Genomic DNA, 25,986 nt, shown 5'->3' with positions numbered 1-25,986 from the left:
GATGAACGAACAAATGATTGTGTACAAAACAAAAGAAACAAATGCAAAATCAAATGACTGCTCTTTAAGCATGAAAGTCTGTCAGACTCCTTTAAACACAATGAAATCAACTGACATCTCTTTAAGCACTAACTGAATGTCTGTTCTTTAAACACAATGAAATCAACTGACATCTCTTTAAGCACTAACTGAATGTCTGTTCTTTAAACACAATGAAATCAACTGACATCTCTTTAAGCACTGCTCTGTTCTGTAAACACTGAAATCAACTTTTCAACAAAAAGTTACAGCCTAAGCATTTATTTATGCTACAAGCGTAATCATCATCATCACTGCTGTATTGACTGCTGTTAATACTGTCCTCAATTTCAACCATGGTAGAGGATGTTGTAGGCTATCACTTTAAATAGCTCATTATTTTGATTGTGCAACAAAGTCTTTTTTTTCTAATAGAATTCCCAACCATATCCTGGGTCAGGGGTCGAGGTGCGATAATGAAAAACAGCTGTAAAACAAACGTCTGAAAGCTTCAGAGAAAAGAAACGTGAAGTGGTGTTGTTTTTCCTTTTAGCGACGAGTCGTTCGGGACTGAATTTTCACGTGCGGCGTGATAACCGTGATAACCGTGCGATACGCGATACGCGGAATGAAAGTACGAGTTACGATACTTTCCGAATGTTTTCGTGAGGGGAGTCGCCGTGGTCGTCGTCGGTCGACTGTTGTGATGCATTACTCGTCGGGCCTTCGGCTGAGGGGACGGCAGATAGTTACTTAGTGGGGCTTGCAGTGATGCAGCAGTCAGCAGTTGGATTTTGAGGAAGTAAATTCCTCTCCCAGCGCTTCCAGCTGTTGGTGCGCAAGAGCGCGTTCATGCCGCTGATCTGCCGCGCAGAATGCATTTTGGCGACGCATGCGCACTGGCGCACCAGTTATGTGCACCCCTGATTATACAATGATTATACGGGATATGTGTGTACAGTGAATTGCACAGCCAATCTGATGATGATAATTCCCCTTTTTAAAAAAAAATATTAGTTAAATCCATAACCACTTACTGATGTCCGTCACTGCATCTACTGTTGCATAGTCCCGTCTTTTGTAACATTAATTAATCAGTATAATTAATAAATACGTAATAAAAACAAAATGTTGTCACTTACAACCTGGTAACTGTAACGGTATTTTTAGACACACTTTGGTGGATCTAATTACCACAGCGGTGGAGCGGACAATTTGACAATTAAGTAAGTATGTAAGTTATGTAAGTATGTCAAGTGCCATCGGTTGCGCTGAACAATTATGGCCTTGAACATAGCAATCATATTTCAAATACACCTGTAGTGCCAGCGCCGCGTTGCGCTAAGCCGTTAAAACTTAGCCTAGGGCTATGATGTCTGAAGCACATTGGGACCACATACAGTTTCAAAACCTGTTAAGACTGATCAAAACCTGTTAAGACTGGAATTTTCCATTTAGACTTTACCTCCGGGGCATGAAGAGCTGACGAAGGGAGGAGTGGATTGTCTAAAGATGATGTGGGCATTAAACTCAAAATACCAATGGTCTAAGCTCCCATTCACGATCCAACAATAGAAGCATTATTAAGCATCTTCTTTGTAATGACACCAATTCACCCAAATACATTTTTTTGTAAAAACCTTAATTACTCAGTTTATTGCCTAACAGGGTGGTGCCCTGGGTCATGTTGTCTTGGACCCCTCTTAATGGATAAACTTCTTCCAGAATGTTCTGCAGCCTATGTGGTACTACCTTGGGGATGGCCACATGGAAGGACTTGGAAGCTGCTGGGTTCTCTGAACATTGATGCACCATGGGGTCACTTTCACACATCCTGGATATGCTGTCAAGTGAACTCACACAACATTGCTTGTTCAACCAGAAACATTTGGTGTAATCATGTTTATGCACATACACAATGGTGACTACCGAATTGAAAATAATAATAATAAACACTTCTTTGTATTCAAACCAGGGGGGTATTCCATCAACGACGCTAAAGGAACTTTAGCTTAACAGGCTTATTTGGAAGTAGAAAAAAATGGGTAAAAAAAAATGGGTCCTTGCGTTTTACAAAACAACAATGAAAACTAACGACCACTTACTCATTAATTCAGCAGAATGAACACGGTTCAACTAGGACATCCTGGCCAGGATTCCTGACACCGATTTAGGCCGCGTTCGTAAATCCGTCGGAGCGCACACTGGGTTCAACATCAGAATGGAACCAAGTCATTTGATTGGACAAGAGGCAGTCAGGTGGACGCTCAGGCGCTCTCAGAGCGAATTTACGAACGCGGCCAGTTCCTTGAGGGCGTAATGAATCCACAAACTCCATCACGGGAAAAATTTATTTCGTTTTCACTACTGTATTTAGTGCTCACTTACTGAGGATGAGGCATCAATCAGTACAGTTTTTACAAAAGATTATGAATTAAGACCCATTGCTCGCTTATGAATCAATGGATGTAAAGACTGGAAAAATATTTATTTCAATTTCAAATGACTTACAGAATGAGTGACATTTCTTTCCCTCTGTTTGTTTGATTTGCTCACCCCCACAAGATATATGAAATAAATATTGCCCGGACATTGTGTATTCTCCCTGATATTTTGTCTAAGATACAGCCTGGGCAGACTTACACAATATTATCTTAGCTAATACCCTTTACATCCCTCTATACAAGGATAAGGAATGGGACCTGTAACATTAACTAACGGGGTGGGTGGGGAATTACTGGGTCAAATAAAGAAACATGAATCACATGATGTCATCGTAATAATCATACCATCACATTTTTTGCTGTAGGTTGTTGTTGTTAGAGAGAAAAACAGCATATTGCTACCGCTACACTTAAAAAAAATGTGTTACTCTAATTCTGAGGGGAAAAAGGGGGACAAAATTGGAAATTGAATATCAATGATAGAGCTCACAAGTCAAGCCTCTGGTGCGCTCACAAAATATACACAAATATAAACACTGAAGCGTTAGTAATTCTTCTGTTAGCGCAATAAAAAGATATCCGATGGAAAAACAGGCAAACTCTCTTTCACACTATATTTCATTGTCTTTTTATATGGGCACTTCCCATCTCCACCACTTGCATCACGTTTTTTTTAAAGGATAAGTTTAGTTTTTTTTAACCAGATCTGTATTCTTTATGCAAATGGCAGGTTGTAGAAGGGTAGAGACACCAGTCTACATTGGAAATAGTGGTGGGCAAACATGAGACTGTGAATAAAAGCTCCAAAACCCCTCAAAGATATCCCTTTTGTAACTGCAAAGCTCCCAGTATAGTTATAGTATTGTGCAGAGCTTTAGATTGTGTAAATGCTGTTTTACATTTGCCCCCCATCTCTTCCATTGTAGACTGATGAGGGGTGTCGCTGATGGTGTTCAGTGTCTTGAAAGCAAATGAAATCACACAAAAAAGTACCTGTACCCTTCTACAACATGTTATTTACATAAAATACATGGACTCAGTTAACAAAGAAAAAAACAAAAACAAAAAACTGAATTTAACCTTTAAAACAAAGAGTAAAAAATAAAAAACTTGGAGGAGGAAGGCAGATGAAATGAAAGGTGTTCCCGGTAAACCCCATGTGATCTACGCCGGAGAGTTGAGCTTTAGCCTTAAGTCCCGCTCCCTTGCAGTACTCCTCTGCCCGGTTATCCCGTTTTGACACAGTACAGGTCCTTTAACGTCTTGAGTTCCTCAATGAGGGTCTTGTTCTGGTTCTCTAGCACAGCTACCCGGTTCTCCAGACACTTGATGTATACCTTCTTCTTCCGACGACACTCGCGGGCCGCTTCACTGCAAGGAAGGAACAATACCCCCCCCAAAACATTAATCAGCACAAAAGCCCAATCCCATTTCTCATGTCTACCCCTACCCCCTCGTATTGGAGTGCCACTCGCTTTTCGGCTTGCCCCTCGGAACAGAGTTACAAGGGTTAGTGGTTGAAAAACCCTTCAAGACCCTGATACGTCATCAGTAGTGTCATAGAAAAGCATGAACGCTCATAATTCGTTCACAACTTAAGTTTCACTCTATCAATCGATCAAACAAGTCATAAAATAAAAAACAACAATGTTTCATTACCAGACCAGTTCATGACAGAATAGCGGTGCTCTGTAGTCTAGCAACCAATGCTCCTACTCTGCCAGTCTGCACTGATATTAGAGGAGTGGTAATTGTGCAACAACTTTGCGGCTGAACTTTAGTTACATTTCGGCGTCTTACGCCATCAAAGGGGGGAAATGTGACTTGGAAATATGTCAAAATGTAGGACTGTCATGCACATATCAACCTTAAAACATGTAACCTTAGATAGCTAACGTTAAACACACAGCTGGACACATCAGCCTAACAGCGATTTTCTTTGTTATGCTTGTTCTAAAGAAAGGGGCTGTAAAACATTGAAATGACATTAAACTAAGATAATACGATGGTTATCATCATTTTTAAAGGAAGAAAATAATTGAATGTGTAGCTTTCTTTTGTTGCTGGTACGATCTCCAGTATCCTGCTGATGATTCGCAAGGCATTCTGGGATTTCACATAACATCTCCGTTTGTAAAGCCCAACTTATACTTCTGCGTCGAATTCACGCGCGGCTACGCCGTAGCCTACGCAAGGGCTCTCCCAATTTATACTTCTGCGTTGGTCGGTGTACTCATAGCGGCATAATAGCGGACCAATCACAGTTCTTATAGATAACTTTAAATTAAATATGTCTATCATCATCCGCTGTCAAACGCCACAGGTAATCATTTATTTCTAAATAAACAGGATTGTACATCTCGTAAATGTGAATCACGCTCCTTATGGGAACTGTGCTTGACGCTTCCATGGGGCACTCCTTTGGAACGGTGTACTCATAGCATAAATGTAAATGTAAAATGTAAATGTCACAGCGGCATAATAGTGATTTTTTTGTTATGCTTATAAGAAAATGTCTATAATGCATTGAAATGACATTAAACTAAGATAATAAGATGGTTATGGTAATTTTTCAAATCTTATTAATAAGTAATTACAGAAAAAGTAAATGACATTTCTGTCATGGCTTCTGCATTTAGGCCTACGAGAGAGTCGGAATCATGTGCTACCAAGCGGACCAATCACAGTTCTTACGGTCTGCGTAGGTGTGCCGCGTAGTTACATTTTTGGAGAGGTGCGCGAAAAGCTACGGCGTAGGCTACGGGCCTACACAGGCTACGGCGTAGATTTTACGGAGAAGTATAAATTGGGCTTTACTCAGTGTGCAACTGAAAAAACTGTCTGGAGGGCTATGTAGCCCTTCCACATAGTCCTACCCTACACAATTGGGGAATTGGGACACACCTACCCCCTAAACGCGCAAAAAAACTCAGGCGTAGGGCTAAAATGTAGTGCCAAGGGGTGAAATAGGATTGGGTCAAAGACAAAAAAAACAAAAAACAGACAACGCCACACACCTGTTCTTTGCGAGTCGGATCTCCCTCTTCATAGTTGGGTCGTCACTCTTGCCCTGAGTCACTCCTACAGGAGAGGTCATGACCACGGTCTGTTGCATGGAGCTAGACGTGGGCGCTGTGCGGATCTGATACGTCTGCATCTCTCCTCCTGCACCTGAGGGAGAGGAGGAGCCCAGCCGGTCAGGAGATGAGTGTGTATTCGGTTGTTAAGTCTGACGCCAAACGTGACGTTTAGCAATTTCCGGGTCCAAACCAGAAATTCCCCGCACCAGAGTACTACAGCGGTAGAATGACAGTTCAATCGTTTTTTAGACTCGGATCTATTCATACAAGGGACACAGCACTTTCCCGTTTTTCCCATATTGTCAGGGTCTTTGAGCCTCGGAAAAAGCGCTATATAAATATAATTTATTATTATTATTACTGAGGCATTTCGAAGAGAGCGCCTCAGCCAACTTTGGACCCGGAAACACGTCACGACTTAACAACCGGATAGAAGTGCTTAGTTATCTTTGAATCATTTCTTCTCAATGTGGCCCACTAGAATCAGTGAGGCAGATGCCGTAACAGGTTTAGATAACTTCAGTTATGCAGCATGAGGCACTGAGAGAAATTAGTTTCCTGTGTACTTTTAGGATCACGTGATTTAACCCACACCATGAAATGATGTCTTACTCACCCTGTAAGACCACCTGGTTGCTGGGTACCAGTATCTGCTGGCCGTCAGGTGTCTGGGCGTACTGTAGGATGGTGGTGCCCTGCTGGGCGGGGGCTGAGTTGGTCATGGTGAGCGTCTGGAGCCCCTGAAGGCCGTCTGACGCCTGGCCTGCCAGCTGGATGGTGCCATTAGGGGCGATGGTAACTGTAGGAAACACACAACATACTGTAGTTAGTATACTGTAGGTGTATGGGTGGGGGGGCATTGGGCCTCCAACATTGTACGGTGTAATGGGGACATCGGTGTTGGGGACATCAACCTTGGTGTTGGCAGAACAAGCTTGACTACTTGTGAATACCTAGTCTCTGTCGACACACAATTCAATAAATGTTTTCATTCAACTACTTCCATAATTCACAATATAATCCAGATGTTCTGATGACACAGAGGTCTAAGGCAGTCTTAGTGGGTGTTGTGTAGAGAGAAGAAGTCCTTACTGTACTGGCCAGTGCTGGTCTGGTAGATCTGGGTGGAGGGCATGATCACTGTCATCGTAGAGGAGGCAGGTTTGTCATCCTCCCCGTGCGACACCACCTCCTCAGCATCTGTCGATTCCTCTGTCTGTCGACTCATCTGTCGATCCCTGCATGGATATTAGCAATGTAAATGGTAAATGGACTGCACTTACATAGCGCCTTATTCCAAAGCGATTTATAATGGCCACACACACACACAAATGGCGGCAAGCTACCATGCAAGGCGCCGGACCGCTCATTGGGAGCAATTTGGGGTTCAGTGTCTTGCCCAAGGACACCTCGACATGTGGCGAGCCAGGGATCGAACCTCCAAACTGGCAACCTTGCGATCATAACACGCCGGCTCTACCTCCTGAGCCACAGCCGCCCCCATATTAACAATGTAGGCGCTAGGCAGCCTTTTTCAAGGATAAGGTTGCCTGGTAGAGTGATGTAGGCTAAAGTGCAATGGCGACATTATCAGGCCAACCGAGACAACACAAATATTGGCATGTTCTTGTTCATGTTCAACAGTTGTTGACTGGTCAGTTTACTGAGCTCCACAATAGTAAATACAGCAGACAGGAACAATTCTCAATTGTAAAATGACTCTTTTAATGAATAGGCCTATATATATATATATATATATTAGTGTTTCACGGTGATAACCTTGCCTCTTCCGCTGATGGAGGCAGCGGGTTTGTATGGTTTATACAAGTGTGTCTTTCCTTTACTGGTTTACAAGGTAGCCTAACTTTCACATACAACAAGAAAACTCACAACGAAAAGAAGGATCTTTTGAACAATCTGTCAGAGTTCGCAACAGCCGACGACCGCTTCCTATTTTGGAGATTGGCTGCGGCAGCGGGGCCAACTTTGAATTCTACCCATCATCCGGTTGCAGTGAAAATGTTTTGTCTACTGCTTGTCTGCAGCGTGAAATTCAGGGGAAGTGTCAGCTCAGAGTCGAGCCTAGTCTAGTGACCATTCCCAACAAATGGCAACAGTGTAACTAACTACACTCACCGGACACTTTATTAGGAACACTATATTAATAGTACTGGGTAGTGGCATTGATTCCACCAAGATGTTGGAAACATTCCTTTGGAGATTCTGGTCAATGATGACATGATTCTACATCACGATTCCTGCAGACTTTTCAGGTGCGCTTTCAAGCTGTGAATCTCTCAGATCCAGTGACTGGGGGAATGCCACTGAAGAACACTGAACTCATTGTCATGTTCATGAAACGACTTTTGCTTTGTGACCTGAGTAGCCATTAGAAGAGGGGTACATTATGGCCATGAAGGGATGCTCATGGTCAGCAACAATACTCAAATAGGCTATGGCACACAAGCGATGATTGATCGGTATTAACAGGGCCAAAGTGTGCCAAGAAAACATTCCCCACCACCATTATACCTAATGGACAGAAGCAATACACTTTTGAAAACTAATGCCATGTACTACATGAATGCACATTAGGGTACTCACTGCACTTGATTGGATGTCAAAACTATCAGAGCATCACCAGAGCAAAGATGATGTGATTGGAGGCTCATAGACAGACATGTATCTCTCACACTATAGATCGGCTAAACGCTACAACCCATGTAACTTCCTCTGAAAACTGTGAATAAGAATGAGTTGGAAGATAGGAACATCACCACAATTCATACAGTTTTACATTGTAATTTGCAGTAATAGCATCTATCATTATTAGGCCTTTTTAAATGTATTCTGTATCATTGTTATATGTGTAGAAAGCCAGTACTCCTGACTGATGCTGCTGTGTAGGGTGGGGTTGGAGATGAGTTGAATTTAACAACAGGTCAGAGACAGACCAGACCCCCCTGAATCTGCAGCTGAGCTAACCACTACATCTCAATGGAGTGAATTCACCCCATGAATGAATGAATGGTCTTTATTGTCATTGATATAGTACAGGTACCATACAACGAAATTTGTGAGGGGGGGCTCCCCTGGTGCTAGGACAAAAATACTAAAAACAAGAAGGGAAAGGAGCTGGTTTACATAAATAAAGGCTATGTACACTATCCACTATACAAATAAAACACTGTGCTGTACTCTATGCTATGCTATAAATATCCTAACATTTCCTATCTCTGAACCTTATGTACCCGAGGGTTGTCATATTGCACATAGTGTTATTGGAAGCTTACAATGAGATTTATACAGTTAAATGCATGCATCCACGTCAAGTTAGGTAGCTTTTGCAATGTTCACTCGAGGCAGGACTTAGTACCAGAGTGTTACACATGTTAATTAGATCACCTAAAATACCTTATTATACCTAAATTACCTTACAGGCTGAGATGTGGAGTGGATCAAACACAGCAAACCATGTTCACTGATTCTCCTCGCTGAGCTTTACGTGCTTTGCTTTATGTCCACAATCTAATGACTGAGAGGTCAGATTTCACAAGCGATCACAGGCCACTTTGTAACGTAGTTTAAGGTTTAAAACAAGCTTTGTATTTTCAGAGTGTTCGAACATCTCCATGTGTGACTTGTAACAAAGAACAGAATCAAAGAGGCGGGACCTTTAGCTTAGCGTGTTAGCTGCTAACGCTGCTAACGGCTAACACCGGAGTGCATTGTGGTATACAATCCAGGAGGCCAAGGAAAGTGGAATTAAGAAATACACAAAACAAAACGGTCCAACTAATGGACTTTTTAACTAAACAATGACCTCGTTTTTTCTTTATTATATCGTTTAGGGAAAAATAGTGAATGTGTAAAATGTGACTAACAGAGGCGCACATGCTTACCAGTAGACGGCAGACAGTAGTAGTAGAGTACCGCCCAGGAATGTGACCAGGGGGGTGTTGAATAGCGAGTTCCGCTCAGCGGTTTGGCTTTAACCACAGAGAGTGTAGTTTATTACGTTACTCGACGCACTATGGACAACGTTAACATAGCAGTGCCCTCCTCTCCTTCCCGCTTGGCGTCTTCACGGCCTTTCACTAACTAGCTTCCGTAAACAACTCTGGTCTGTCGACGAACAACGACAAAACAACGGTGTGTTGGTGTGGGGAGGGGGAGGAGCTTCCTCGGGGGAAGAAAAGCGTTCGTAAACTCGCTCTGGAAATCTGCACAGCACTCACGGAATGCCTCTGGTCCAATCAGATTACTTGTGACGTTGTGACGTTGAACGCAGTGTGCGCCCCGGCGCTCTCGGGGTGAATTTACGATCGCGGGTTGATTTTGTCGTCCATGTTTCGAGTAAAGATCCAATCACATTCGATTATTGTTTTGGGGGGTCTCTCTCAACCTCAGAACGCCCCAATAAGCGTAACAACAGGCATTGTGTCAGAGATGTCGGCTGTGGAAATAGGCTGTAGTGTTCTTGGTCGTCACTTATTTGTCACCACAGCTGTTTAGAATCGGATTATTGATTATTTCTGTTTAAAAAATACACGGTGGTAAGAGCGAAAGACACGTCTGGCAAGGTTGGGTTGCGATGCAATGGCGCCACCGTGTGGACAAATACGAACCTGACAGATTAGGTGACACTGAAGACACATTGAGGCATCGCGTATGGTCACTTTCATGATCACATCACACATCCTTGGATATGCTGTCAAGTGAACTAAATCAGACTCTCTCTTTTTTTAAAAAATGTAATTTAAAGTTTGCAGCATGTGACACTAATTATCTGTTTCATGTACATATTATACACCGGTGGTGTCAGCATGGTGGGGGAAACAACAGCCTCAAACAATATGGGTCTCTGAGTTTTATAAAAAAACAATAATGATGGGGTTCTTGGTGGCGTAGCACACTAAGGCGTCAGCCATGTATTTGCAAGGTCTCCGGTCCGATTCCGGCCGTTGACATATCCTGCTTGTCATCCCTCCTCTCTCTCTCACCCATCCTTCCTGTCAATCTCTACTGTCTCTATCCCAATAAAGCAGAAATGCCCTAAAAACATATTTTAAAAAATAAAATAATGAAGACTGTTGCAAGACCTTTACATTTACATTTTTGGCATTTAACAGACACCTTTATCCAAAGCGACTTACAACATTTGTCTAAGTTAATCATCCATCCGTCAGTCATAGTAAGATAAACTAATCTATGCCAGTGCCCTGGGCCATTGGCAGTCATGATGCTAGAAGAAGGAAGAATTAAGATTTTAAAAAACTCATTATTTCAGCAAGTCACTGACACACAAGACTAGTCCCTTTGGTCAGGGAGAGGTCACTGGTACCTCCCTGACCCTCACTGGTACCTTTCCCTGACCAAAGCGACTAGTCTATGACCCAGTGACTTGTTCACAATAACTAAGTGTACTAACTAACTATCATAACTAAGTGCAAAAACACCAATTACACAATGACTAAAAAAAATAAACATACTCCACTTCTAGTATTTACTTTCCCCGAGCTCACTTACTGAGGATGAGGCGTCAGTACAGTTTTATAAAGGATTATGAATTAAGACTCATTGCCTGCTTATGAATCAATGGATGTAAAGACTGGAAAAATATTTATTTCAAATTACTTTACAGAATAAGTGACATTGCTTTCCCTCTTTTTGTTTGATTTGCTCACCCCCACCCCACAAGAAATATAAAATAAATATTGCCCGGACATTGTGCATTCTCCCTGATAGATTGTCTAAGTAACAGCCAGGTCAGCCTTACACATCTTAGCTTTTTACATCCCTTTTTAAGGAATGCGAGCTGTAACATTTACTCATGGGGGTGGGAAGCAGGGTGGGAATTACTGGTTCACATAAAGAAATATGAGTCACCAAGTCATATACAATCAAAATGTTGTTAGAGATTAAAAACAGCAGATTCCTAATGCTACACTTAAAAAAAGGAAAATAAGGTTTTGATTCTGGGGACAAAATTGGAAATTGAATATCAATGATGAAGCTCACAATTCAAGCCTCTCATTTACTCACAAAATATACACAAATATAAACATTTAAGCGTTAGTAATTCTTCTGTTAGCGCAATAAAAAGATATTCGATGAAAAACAGCCAAACTCTCTTTCACACTATATGTCATTGTCTTTTATATGGGCACTTTCCATTGCCGCCACTTGCATCACATTTGTTTAAAAAAAAAGAGTAAAAAACAAAAATTGGAGGAGGAAAGCAGGTGAAATGAAAGGTGTTCCCGGTTAACTCGACGTCCTCCACACGGCAGAGTTGAGCTTTTAGCCTTAAGTCCCGCTCCCTTGCCTCTCCTCTGCCCGGTTATCCCGTTTTGACACAGTACAGGTCCTTTAACGTCTTCAGTTCCTCAATGAGGGTCTTGTTCTGGTTCTCTAGCACAGCTACCCGGTTCTCCAGACACTTTACATATTCCTTCTTCTTCCGACGACACTCACGAGCCGCTTCCCTGCAAGGAAGGAACCAGGATACATTTTTTTGGGGGGGGGAAATTACATTTTTAAAGAAAGATTAAGCAACCACCAAGGACTAAAACAAACGTGTGTTGTGTGCACATAAGTCTATTCCAGACCGGGCCACACACCTGTTCTTTGCGAGTCGGATCTCCCTCTTCATAGTTGGGGCATCGTTGCCATGAGACACTCCTACAGGAGAGGTCATGACCACGGTCTGTTGCATGGAGCTAGACGTGGGCGCTGTGCGGATCTGATACGTCTGCATCTCTCCTCCTGCACCTGAGGGAAAGGAGGAGCCGAGCCAGTCAGGAGACACGGTGTCTTTCACTGTCATGTCTTCTCAATGTGACCCACTAGCTACAATCAGTGAGGCAGATGCCGTAACAGGTTTACATAACCTCAGGCTTCAGTCGCTGCACGAGGCACTGAGAGAAATGTGTGAAGCACTGTGTACTTACTACTAGTGTGTAGTACCTCCCCTTTTAGGATCACGTGATTTAACCCACACACATCACGAAATGAAGTTTTCACTCACTCTGTACGACCACCTGGTTGCTGGGTACCAGTATCTGCTGGCCGTCGGGTGTCTGGGCGTACTGTAGGATGGTGGTGCCCTGCTGGGCGGGGGCTGAGTTGGTCATGGTGAGCGTCTGGAGCCCCTGAAGGCCGTCTGACACCTGACCTGCCAGCTGGATGGTGCCATTAGGGGCAATGGTAACTGGAGGAAACACACAACATACTGTAGTTAGTATACTGTAGGTGTATGGAGGGGCGGGGGGGGGGCATTGGACCTCCAACCTTGGTGTTGCCAGAGCCATCTTAACAACTTGTCTCTGTTGATACACAATTCAAGTCTTTATTCGAGTACTTCATAATTCACAATATAATTCAGATGTTCTGAATTTTGATGATAATAATAATAATACTAATGTTTCTTTGTATAGCACTTTTCATTCAAACGTTGATGAAGATGAAGTCCTTACTGTACTGGCCAGTGCTGGTCTGGTAGATCTGGGTGGAGGAGGGTATGGTCATGGTCATTGTAGAGGAGGCAGGGTCGTCATCCTCGCCATCGTCCCGTGACGCCACCTCCTCAGCAGACAGCTCGTTCAGAATCTTCCTACAGCCGGCCAGCAGAGAGAGTTAGGAGATCATGAGCATGCATCTTTCTAAAATCACTGCACGACGCGTGTTAGGGAAATCAGGCACAATGACATCAATGTACCATCTTTGTTTTTTGGTCTTCCTTTTTTTATAAAATTAAATTGACTGCGTTTTCATATGTAGTGTACAAATGGGCACTCCAGTCAGTCAACAATGTGGGGCGGCTGGTTGCAAGGTTGGCAGATCGGCATGTCGAAGTGTCCTTGGGCAAGACACTGAACCCGAAATTGCTCCCAGTGAGCGGGCCGGCGCCTTGCATGGTTGCCGCCATTGGTGTGTGAATGGGTGAACGAGAGGCCATTGTAAAGAACTTTGGAATAAGGCGCTATATAAGAGCAGTCCATTTACCATTCAACAGAAGTGATTCCACCTCAGCATGAACAGCGGCAGGTTCACTTGGCCGTGTTTGGCCACAGCAGTGACGTACCTGTAGGAGGGTCGTCTGGCCAGTATCTCTCTGGTCTTCTGAGCGGAGGCGCCGCTGTCTGAGGAGTCTTGCGAGTCGTCACTGTCTGAGCAGTGACCCTGCACGGGAGAGAGGCAGATAGATCATGAGGCTTAGTGAACAACAGCAAGCAGGAGGAGAAGAAGAAGATACCACATTTGGTGCCCTTGCATGAGAGAGGTGGGATGGAACGTGAACGTGTCTCTGAAACAAAGGATTACAGGAGACTGTAATTGTAATCATCTTCACTTAAGGAGCTATAGGGTATGTAGGGATATAGGGTGGTTTATAGGATATGAACTCCCTAGGTATTTAAAAGATGTCCTCATATCAGCCATACATTCACCTCTCATAACCTATAACACACATGTAATAAAGGCAGAAGGGCTTATTCCTCATTATAGTCAGATAACTACTTTAATTATACTTTCTTTTATTAATTTTCTTCTTTTTAATCTGTATTCATTTATATTAGTTCCTACTACAGGATTCTACCCTAGGTCTTTTCACTTTGTAAAGCGTCTTTGAGTCTCTAGAAAAGCGCTATACAAGTCTGACGTATTATTATTATTATTATAATTAGGAGAACAGGGACACCATCATGTCCCCCAAAGGCGGGGCTGACCTCCAGCCCAGGGTGGTGCTGGTGGTAAGGGTCTTGCTTGCTGCTCTTACGTGCGAGCTGTGCATCTGAGGGGACTGGATGACAGACTGGGCAGACTGGATCACCCCCTGCACCTGGAACTGACCCCCGGGGAGCTGCACCACCGTCACCGGAGAGCCACCCAGAGACATCTGCAAGCACATGTACGAATAAAGAACCGTGAACAACACGCACACACACGCACACTCACACACACACAGACACAGACACACACACACACACAGACACACACAGACACAGACACACACACACACATACACACATACACACATACACACATACACACACACACACACACACACACACACACACACACACACACACACACACACACACACACACACACACACACACACACACACACACACACAGACACGTATTTTTAGGTCTGTGGGAAAAAGAGAACTGGAGATAGCAACTTAGCAAGCAAGCCTTTCATTACCCTACTCTGAGATTCACAAGGTGTGGTTTCCTCCTTCGCCTTTTGTCTTACTGTTAACTGCGAGCTTGACAATTGGGTTACAGATAGCCAGGCGGATTTCGCAATAACTCCAAATAGACTGTGTCTTGTGCACAGATAAGGCCAACTCGTAGTAGTTCATTAAGCTTGCTAACAAAATTCAGAACCTCTGTTTTACCTGCTGGGCTAACTGTGACATAATAATATAGTGAGGCTGTGATGGTGGTAGTGGGGATAGTGACAATCTGTGACTCTGTGCATCTTCCATGGTTACTACAAACAGGGCCAGACAACAGAGGCCTTCAAAAACAATACTTTTAAAGATAATAAACTATAAAGCACACATAAGAGACACTTGTATAACTACGACACATCTCAATATAGGCACTTGAAATCAGGAGGGCATAACAGTGGAATTTATTATCAACAGACACAAACTGGAAATTGTCACTGTGTCAGACAAATGATACATAGATAGTCACATCATACAAGTCAACGTTTTAAGACGTTTTTTTTCTTTTCCCCTTCGAAATACAAGACTGCAAAATACTTTGTGCAGTGTAAAATTACTGTTAGTACCACTTTCTTTGCCAAGACAGTGTTTCCAAAACGTCAATGTCCTGATTTGAATATTTCAAAATCATAACTTCTGTAACGTTCAGTGTGGCTGTGGGCGTCTACATGGGAGAAACACTGGATAATATTATATTCTTCTCGCTGTCTAGATAGAAAGTAGTGGTGGACATTATTGCTTATATTGCTTATTCTTCCAGCTAAACCTCAGCTAGCTTGCAAGCTAGCTCACACTGGGGCAGGCTGGAGAACTACTAACTTTCATGTCAAAATTCTCCACTTATTTACTAAATATATCGACTGGTTCTCATAGAGCTAACTCTGGCGCTTAGCTTGTGTGAGCTTTGTGTCTCCATGAGCAAATGTGTGTAACACAGACAGAGTCACTGACTGTACGCAAGTACCCGCGTCAACACACGTCAGCAGCGATACGGAGAGAGACAGAGAGACAGAGCCATTAGATCTCCACCTTCCCCTAAGAGGCAGCCGCCATTATCAACGTAACCACGGCACCGAGCGTAGCATTCTAGCGTTCTAAATCAATTGTTGTGGCATTCTATAACGTTCTAGCTGGCGTTCTAGCGTTCTGGCATTCTAAATCATTTGTTTGTAGCGTTCTAGAACGTTCTGACGTAGCCACGTTACCTTTCAAATGTTCCGTTACAAACTTGCTTCTGTTTACAGCTTCGTATGAGTTCGAAGTTGAACGACGGCGATTTAAGTCTCCAAAAACGCGCTTAAATCGCGGGGTAAACACGGATAGCTACAAGCTAATTGCTAGCTAGCTAATATGTTAAATATCAAGGCGGCTACCATAAAAAAAAAAAAAAAAAACGGTTTTTTATTTTTTGGGGGAAGGAAGGAGGCGGTGCCGCTGCGAGCCGAACCCCTGAAAGGAGATATGACGTAATCGTTTCCTTTGGACGTTGTTATTGGTGGAATTGTGGCCGTTCTTAAATAGATGACATCAGGATGTTGGGGCTATAAAAGCATGACATCATGAATTACATCTTATTTCACAGTCAAGTGAAGTGATCATCATAGCCACCTAAGTACTGTCATGTGTTAGTGGTGTATTGATTATACTTATTTGTTTGCAAGGTTACTTCCTTTTCTATGCATATATTCATTTTGTTTAATTGGACGTGTATGTTTACTTCGTTTTGTTAAGTTTATATGAATGTTATAAAACACTATAACGTACTATACAAGTACTATACAAATACATTCGCTTGAGTGATTGAATTGATGAATATATATTTTTTAAAGTTGATTTGTTACGATGACGTCCTTAGAACACATGAAATTACTGAGGAAGTTGTCGCTGGGTGACATAATGATGTTTTGTGACATTTGTGTCACATCATGCGTATGACGTCATGATGTTCAGATAGAAGTCATAGCAGTGTCATGATGTCATAAGCACAACAATTGTCACAACATATAATTAGAGTGTACTCTAATGGCTGGTGAACACAAATCGATGATAATTTAATTGAATGTCATCGTAATTGTGCAAATGTGTCTACAGTACTTAACTAACTAACTGTTAGTTAAATCAATTTAAATCAACCATTAGCATGAGAAGTTATTTGAGCGAACCATGCATCCCATATCATACGTTGTGAGAAAATAACAACTCACGCACAGTATTTGTTGCAAAATCAAAGTATTTTATTCATTTTTGCAATGTAAGTATAAAACAGCAAGTTCCAACAATATACAAAATAAAATAAGTGAGAAAAGATGGAGAAAGGGTACTATCATCAAGTTTTTTTATTTCTAAATTATATCACATGAGCTAAAAAATAACTCCAGAGCATCAAGGATTCATGAGTGGATCATTCCCATCACAGGCCTGCCTTTAATAAAACCTATTATTATTAATATTAATATTATTATCATTAATATGATTATTATCGTTATTATTAAGCAAATAATGTATATACATAGCAAACCAAGTGCATACACAAAATATTGATTGAACAACTCATGATAAAGAGACGTGTGCAGTGCTATGTAACGTTACTGCCCAAACTTCAGTCCGTTGTATGAATGTTTATTACAAAATGTAAAAGCGTTGTGAACTTCCCCCAACCTGTGCAGACGCTGGGGGAACTCCACCGTCATTGGTTGCATAGTGTAAAGACTCTTTTGGAGAGACCAGGGGCGGATACAAGAGGCAGCCCTTATCGACCCCCCCAGTGAAGCTGGTAGATGGAATGCAGCACTCAGTTGTCAGTAACCCCTCTTCTTTACAGAGTCTTTGCATTAATGACAAATCCATAGAGAAACAACAACAGCAACGAAACCATGGGTATAATTCACAGATTGCACCAAGGGACCATATATAAATACAGGTCCTTCCCTGTGATCAGAGTACAATGTTCCCTGAATTTTCTCCATAAAAAAAAAAGAAAAAATAAGATATCTCTCCCACTTGTGCTTCAATCTGATTCCTAATTGTGCTTCGTCTCGGGGTCATGCAGACATTCCATAGTGAACTTAATTTGAACGTAAACTGAAGTGGGCACATGATGGTGGTGTGTCTTTTCTGGTTTGTTTTTTTCCTAAATTGAGTGATTATAATCTGATGACAACGATCTCAACTATATAAAACCATCATGACATTGAACCACAAAGAGGGGACCATCGTTTAATTCATACCTATCTCTGGTCCTGATCAGTCCTGTAGAATCTAGAGATATCAGAATCTAGAGATACCAGAATCACAATCAGATTTTCTGAGTTGTATTTGTTTTGTTACCATAGTTAAACAGACGCACAGTGTTATTATTCAGACATTACAATGTAATAATAGCTTGCTTCTCTTTTTCCTCTAGTTTGAGTAAAGCTGTAGTGTTGCACACAGCTGAATGTTACAAATGGAACCCAATCCACACACATTGTTATGATTAGAAAAAGACCAAAAAAATAACCAAACGACAAAACTATTTACATGTTAAACAATAATCAATAGTTCATCCTGGACTTCTTAACCACTGTAAGAAGTCAATAAATTATGGTCAGGAGCAATATGAATTTACAGAAAGGAGAGAGCATATAGAATAATAATAAAATGTGAAAACTTCTAAATATTACAGTACAGTAAATGAAGAGACTTATTCCCCAATGCTACACATTGTTTGTGGGAAAGAAAGCAACATCACAACACCTACACTGGCTGGCTGTGTCCTTCCATTGCGCCTACAGGACACTTCCTGTATTTGACAGTAAAGAACATTCCAGAGGAATATTCAAGCAATATGATTGGCTCAGGTGTGCAAATTACATTTACAGGGACACAACAGATTCCAGTGATTAAAAAATATTGTAATAATTCTATATATTTTTAAACACCTGACCACTTTGATAGAGAGCCATGGTGAGTGTTTGATGAACATCATACCGCCGTTTTACCTACTAAAGCCCTTCTCTTAGTATGGCAAATATCGCTAATGTCGCTAGATTTGCGTTATCCTCAAATCAGTCTGGCTTTGGACAATACATGAAAAGTGCCCTGGATCAAACCTCATGAATAAGTGATTTATATGAGAAACAAGAGCAGTTACAACAGTGCTTTGATACACCGCAAAAACAAAACAAAAACGAAGAAGACAGCTTCCATTTATGAATCATTTAGATTGGCCTAATCTGTAAAAACATCAGTTATCTCTGATGTCATAATTATGGCAAGGAGTTTTTCCTGATCACATGACCAGACCAGAAAAGCCTGGCTCTGTTCTTTCCTAAGTAATCTACCGGGAGCTCTGTTATTCCTTCCAAAAATATTCCCCAAAATCCTAAATATATACTGTAAGTACTCCTTAACCATGAGGAATGTGCACAATTTGAACATGAAAAAATAGACCATTTGGAGAAAGTGCAAGATCAGAATTAGGATTTTTACTTTAAAATTATTCACCACTGAGACTTTACTGTTAAAATTTGTATATTCTTATTTACAATATTCTTTCTTGCTACCACCGTCATCTCACAAGTCGGTTAGTTATGCAGAAACCATCAAGTGAGAGAGATGAGTTGAGAGTTTCTACATTTATACAATTCAAAAATAATATCTATACAGTGACATACAGTATATCTAAAATACAGAGGCCTTTATGGGTACAGTACAGTATATGACTTCTACCCTACAGACCCCTGTGGATATCTGTCAGGATTCCCACCTTTAAAACACAAACAAATAACGTCATGGAAAAACAGCAATGGATGAAAACAAATCATAGGAATGTATGGGCAAAGGTTTATAAGGCAAGGTGTAAACCTAATAATTAAAAAAAAGAGTGATGTTCTGTATTTTTTCACCTTTATAAAACCTAAAATTAAGCAACACTTGTTAATACAGTACATAGATGGTGTATGACATCTTAATGATGTCAGCTCTACTGCTGTTGCTTGGTCATGTGCTCATTGTGTCCTGACATGCCGTTACACCTTCCTCTGTCTTCATGACCCCCGGGGTCACCACAGAGTATGGTGTGTGTGTGTGTGTGTGGGGGGGGTTTGTGTGTGAAATATAATGGGGAAAAAGACAACAAAACAAGAACTGGACCGCTTTAGCAGAATGGACAGAGTAAGATGGATACGCTATAGTACAAACCACTCACAAACCACAGACACAGGGGGGGCACCAATTTCGTCTGTGGTTCAGTCACTCCGTCCTCTTACGGTTTGGATCAGACTACAGCACCTATAAATCCTGATCGACTCTCTGGGCGGGCGAGAGGCAGGGAGGCCGTTGAGGTGTGGTGTGATGGAGGAAGGGAGGGGGGAAAAGAGAAGAGAGTGCAACCAGCCATTTCCACAGTTCTTTACAACTCGACTACTTCAACAATCACTTCTTCTCTGCTCTCTTCCCCCTCCAGTCTCAGTTCAAAAGCACGGCCTTAAAGTGGTTCGGTCTAGTTGGAACTGGCTTTATCCGGGCGGTGGACTGTCTGACATATCTTTTTCCAACACAGTGTATGTCTCCGAACGTGACAGTCCAACAGATGATTTCAGCCATGTATTCACACGCTATAAAGGGGATAGCCTTATCGTGATAATGGGAGGCCACCACCCAGTATCACATGTAATCTCAGCATCCAACCTCCCCTCACACTGTGACCGTCCTGTTTCCTCTGCACAGTCTGTGGAGAACGGATAGCAATCCCCTAAGCCCCTTGTCCAACAACCAGAAGCTCTCTCCCTCCAGACCCCCAGACAAAGGCCACCCCTGACCCCTGAGCCGTGAGCCCAGACCCCCCCAAAAACCCCTGGCTCAAGACCGCTTGGCCCCAGAACCCCCTCCTCCTCCCTCACATGTTGTAAGCCACGTAGATGGGGTCCAGCTGGTCGGCCAGGAAGGAGTCGCGGAGGTGCATGCGCTGCTTCTCCCCCCGCGAGTTGATGGGGATGACCCCGGGGTCCACGATGACCACCACGCCCACGATGAGGTGGTGCTCCTCCAGGACCACGTTGGTGACCAGGGGGACCAGGTCCAGAGCTTCCTGCTCAGAACCACACAGCTCCGACACCACCACCAGCAGGTTGGTCCACGTGAACACCGCACTACGGGAGAGAGAGAGAGAGAGAGAGAGGGGAGGGGGGTTGGGTTTAAATGTGGGTTGGGTTGGGTTTGGTTTTGGTTGGGTTGGGTTTAAATGAGGTTATGCATGATATGGTTATACCTACAGTATAAGGTGTGAGAGAGTTACATGCAAGATATGTCGGGGTCGGAATCGAACCAGAAACCGATGATCTGGTATGCGCATTAGTGTGCTACGCCACTAAGCAGCGCCACATAATGCAGTTATGTCAACACAACACTAACACACGCACACACACACACATACAAACAAACACACAAAATGTAATGCCCTCAAGCAAATCACTTCACACTTCTATCTCACTTCTGTCACATAAATTATCACATAAGTGGACAAAGGCTTCCCAGCGGCCTCCTGACCTCTCTGCGATGCTGCGGTGAGCCCGCGACACGGACGTCTCGATGTCGATAGGGTGGTAGCGTAGCCCCCGCAGCTCCAGGGTCTCGTCCAGGGCGCCCACCAGAAACAGGGCGTCATGGCGATCTGAACAGACGACGGGAGAGAGAGGAGAAAACATTTAATGGAAAAGAAGAGAACGCACACCGCAGAAAACGTAACTTAAACAAACATGAAAAGACGAGGAATGGCGGGGGATGGAGGAACGGTAGCTCCGTTTTCACTGTTACAACTCTCCTCCTTTGACTCATTTGGCCAAATCCGCCCGCCCGCCCGCCCCCCCCCCCCCACCGCCCTCTCTCCCTTTATCTACATCAACATTGACTTAAGCAGGCGTTGTACAGTAGCATTATTTTATCCTATTAGCTTTAACTCCAGCTTAAGCCTTCGTAGCTAGCCCTGTTAGCCTCCACCACAATCTCTTTAGTGGCTAAACCCCTTACTATCATTAGCCGTGTTAGCTCTTAGCTCTTAGACCTGACCCGCCCCCCCCCATTCAGCCCTGAACCACCACAGATCTTAGCCCTTGACCCCCCCCCCCACTCACCCCCGCTGGCGTCCAGTAGCTCGGTCCTCTTGACGAAGCCCAGGTATCCGGTTCTGGCCCACAGGGTCTGTGGATCTCCGAAGCTGAGCTTGGTGTTGAAGTGGTCCGCCTGCAAGCTCTCCTCTCCGTAGATAGTGTAGTAGCCACTTGCACTATGGGGGCTATTCACCCATATCTGAGAGAGACACCAGGGGAAGAGGAGGGGGGGGGGGAGGGGGGCACCGCCAGGGATGAAAGAGAAGAGTTGGGAAGGGTGGAGGGTGGAGGGTGGAGGGTGGGGTGTTAGTTATTGACAATGGAGAGAATGAGATAACCCAAGTTGGGTTTTAGATGCCAAACTACATTTCGTTGTCTCAGTACTCAATGCGAGTACTGCAATGACAATAAAGAAAACATCTAATCTAATCTAACCCAAGTTGGTTTTTGACCTGATCCCGTCATGACATCTTTCCAAACCTCTCGCCTGGCACATACTTGGTTATACAGTCTCTGTACCACATGGCAACGTATTCACTCTATCATCCCCTTACTCTCGTCTCTTCGCCTCCCCCTTTCCTCCCCCTTTCCTCACCTCTCCTAGATGGGAGTCACCTAGAGGTCCTCTGGTCTCCGGGTTTACAATGATCACTCTGACACCTGGCAAGATCTAGAGAGAGAGAGAGAGAGGGAAAGAGAGGGAGAGAAGGGAGAGAGAGAGAGAGAGAGAGAGAGAGGGAAAGAGATGGAGAGAGCGAGAAGGGAGAGGGAGAGAGAGAGAGGAAGAGAGAGAGAGGGGTGGTATATATATATATGGTGATAAACTCCCATAGACACAAGGGTGACTGCATATATAAAGGGAGCTGTATATTCAGTATGTGTATGGAGAGACTTACTTTACCAGACTCCATTAGAGGGAGACTCTGTGGAGCTCCTCTCTCCACCAGCCTCACCCTACAAGACACACACACACACACACACATATCCATTACATCAGCACATTATGATGGTGAGCTCACCCCTATTAGTAACCAATTGGATAGCGCTCAAAACAGATTCAAAACAACTTTGTCATTGTGCAACACTTCCTGGAAAGGCTTTCTCAGCATCAACACTGCCTCATACACAGACTAACACTGCCTCATACAGAGACTAACACTGCCACGCCACTACGGTCCATCACGTGTCCTCACCTGTCATGGCGTAGGGACTTCATGTCCACGTACACAGTGGAGGGGTCAGGCCCGGTGGTGCCCTGTGAGACACACAGAAAAACACAGACTGAAAACCTTATGCCTACAGTACATATCCATAGATCAGCGGAGGCTGGTTGGCTGAGAAATTAGTTACCGTTCCATTTTACATTTACATTTTAGCCATTTTAGCAGACGCCTTTGTCCAAAGCGACTTACAACAAACACAGTTGATTAAGTAAGTGAATCATCTATCCACCGTCCGTCATAGGAGGAAACAGTCATAGCAGGAAACAGTCATAGCAGGAAACAGTCATCTATGCTCAGGACCATGCATTGAATGAAGATTGAAGATAAGAGAGAGATCCTTGCACCTACTCTACCTATGATGTAATACACCTCCTCTACTCTACCTATGATGTAATACACCTCCTCTCCTCTACCTATGATGTAATACACCTCCTCTACCTATGATGTAATACACCTCCTCTCCTCTACCTATGATGTAATACACCTCCTCTCCTCTACCTATGATGTAATACACCTCCTCTCCTCTACCTATGATGTAATACACCTCCTCTCCTCTACCTATGATGTAATACACCTCCTCTCCTCTACCTATGATGTAATACACCTCCTCTACTCTACCTATGATGTAATACACCTCCTCTACTCTACCTATGATGTAATACACCTCCTCTACCTATGATGTAATACACCTCCTCTCCTCTACCTATGATGTAATACACCTCCTCTACTCTACCTATGATGTAATACACCTCCTCTACCTATGATGTAATACACCTCCTCTCCTCTACCTATGATGTAATACACCTCCTCTACCTATGATGTAATACACCTCCTCTACTCTGCCTATGATGTAATACACCTCCTCTACTCTACCTATGATGTAATACACCTCCTCTACCTATGATGTAATACACCTCCTCTACCTATGATGTAATACACCTCCTCTACTCTACCTATGATGTAATACACCTCCTCTACTCTACCTATGATGTAATACACCTCCTCTCCTCTACCTATGATGTAATACACCTCCTCTCCTCTACCTATGATGTAATACACCTCCTCTACTCTACCTATGATGTAATACACCTCCTCTACTCTACCTATGATGTATTACACCTCCTCTCCTCTACCTATGATGTATTACACCTCCTCTACTCTACCTATGATGTATTACACCTCCTCTACTCTACCTATGATGTATTACACCTCCTCTACTCTACCTATGATGTATTACACCTCCTCTCCTCTACCTATGATGTATTACACCTCCTCTACTCTACCTATGATGTATTACACCTCCTCTCCTCTACCTATGATGTATTACACCTCCTCTCCTCTACCTATGATGTATTACACCTCCTCTCCTCTACCTATGATGTATTACACCTCCTCTACTCTACCTATGATGTATTACACCTCCTCTACTCTACCTATGATGTAATACACCTCCTCTCCTCTACCTATGATGTATTACACCTCCTCTCCTCTACCTATGATGTAATACACCTCCTCTACTCTACCTATGATGTAATACACCTCCTCTACTCTACCTATGATGTATTACACCTCCTCTCCTCTACCTATGATGTATTACACCTCCTCTACTCTACCTATGATGTATTACACCTCCTCTACTCTACCTGTGATGTAATACACCTCCTCTCCTCTACCTATGATGTAATACACCTCCTCTACCTATGATGTAATACACCTCCTCTACTCTACCTATGATGTATTACACCTCCTCTCCTCTACCTATGATGTAATACACCTCCTCTACCTATGATGTATTACACCTCCTCTACTCTACCTATGATGTATTACACCTCCTCTACTCTACCTATGATGTAATACACCTCCTCTCCTCTACCTATGATGTATTACACCTCCTCTACTCTACCTATGATGTAATACACCTCCTCTCCTCTACCTATGATGTATTACACCTCCTCTACTCTACCTATGATGTAATACACCTCCTCTACCTATGATGTAATACACCTCCTCTACTCTACCTATGATGTATTACACCTCCTCTCCTCTACCTATGATGTAATACACCTCCTCTACTCTACCTATGATGTAATACACCTCCTCTCCTCTACCTATGATGTATTACACCTCCTCTACTCTACCTATGATGTATTACACCTCCTCTACTCTACCTATGATGTATTACACCTCCTCTACTCTACCTATGATGTATTACACCTCCTCTCCTCTACCTATGATGTATTACACCTCCTCTCCTCTACCTATGATGTATTACACCTCCTCTCCTCTACCTATGATGTAATACACCTCCTCTACTCTACCTATGATGTAATACACCTCCTCTCCTCTACCTATGATGTAATACACCTCCTCTACTCTACCTATGATGTAATACACCTCCTCTCCTCTACCTATGATGTAATACACCTCCTCTACTCTACCTATGATGTAATACACCTCCTCTCCTCTACCTATGATGTAATACACCTCCTCTCCTCTACCTATGATGTATTACACCTCCTCTACCTATGATGTAATACACCTCCTCTACTCTACCTATGATGTAATACACCTCCTCTACCTATGATGTAATACACCTCCTCTACTCTACCTATGATGTAATACACCTCCTCTACTCTACCTATGATGTAATACACCTCCTCTACTCTACCTATGATGTAATACACCCTCTCTACTCTACCTATGATGTAATACACCTCCTCTACTCTACCTATGATGTAATACACCTCCTCTCCTCTACCTATGATGTAATACACCTCCTCTACCTATGATGTAATACACCTCCTCTACCTATGATGTAATACACCTCCTCTACTCTACATATGATGTAATACACCTCCTCTACTCTACCTATGATGTAATACACCTCCTCTA

General features: G+C 43.0%; 2 protein-coding genes across 6 annotated transcripts in view; both read right to left on the bottom strand.

The window, feature by feature from the left end:
- Positions 1–2,419: 2,419 nt before the first annotated feature.
- Positions 2,420–14,984, bottom strand: atf1 (activating transcription factor 1; the record flags this gene model as incomplete). 5 transcript variants are annotated; one of them, XM_080548435.1, is made up of 7 exons in its annotated part: positions 11,221–12,030; positions 12,166–12,316; positions 12,573–12,755; positions 13,021–13,157; positions 13,629–13,726; positions 14,322–14,441; positions 14,949–14,984. In XM_080548435.1, 7 exons carry the CDS (start codon positions 14,967–14,969, stop codon positions 11,886–11,888), a joined length of 855 nt encoding a protein of 284 aa, XP_080404561.1. In that variant the 3' UTR covers positions 11,221–11,885. The 5 variants fall into 5 exon arrangements, with proteins under 5 accessions (XP_080404557.1, XP_080404559.1, XP_080404560.1 ...); XM_080548431.1 differs by lacking the exons at positions 11,221–12,030; positions 12,166–12,316; positions 12,573–12,755; positions 14,949–14,984 and adding exons at positions 2,420–3,833; positions 5,480–5,633; positions 6,159–6,341; XM_080548432.1 differs by lacking the exon at positions 14,949–14,984.
- A 5,677-nt stretch (positions 14,985–20,661) lies between these two features.
- dip2bb (disco-interacting protein 2 homolog Bb) overlaps positions 20,662–25,986 on the bottom strand; it is a gene marked incomplete at both ends in the record, with an annotated part of 59,860 nt that continues 54,535 nt past the window's right edge. Inside the window, 6 exons of the mRNA XM_080548619.1 lie at positions 20,662–20,914; positions 21,312–21,435; positions 21,896–22,070; positions 22,467–22,541; positions 22,768–22,825; positions 23,065–23,126. Of these exons, the coding sequence (XP_080404745.1) occupies positions 20,662–20,914; positions 21,312–21,435; positions 21,896–22,070; positions 22,467–22,541; positions 22,768–22,825; positions 23,065–23,126 (747 nt within the window). The remainder of the gene's footprint in view (positions 20,915–21,311; positions 21,436–21,895; positions 22,071–22,466; positions 22,542–22,767; positions 22,826–23,064; positions 23,127–25,986) is intronic.

Source organism: Nansenia antarctica (assembly GCF_963989245.1).
Source record: "Nansenia antarctica genome assembly, chromosome: 18".
NCBI classification, from domain to species: Eukaryota; Metazoa; Chordata; class Actinopteri; order Argentiniformes; family Microstomatidae; genus Nansenia; species Nansenia antarctica.
Note: the sequence above shows the minus strand (reverse complement) of the source record. Positions and strands in the feature narration are given on the sequence as shown.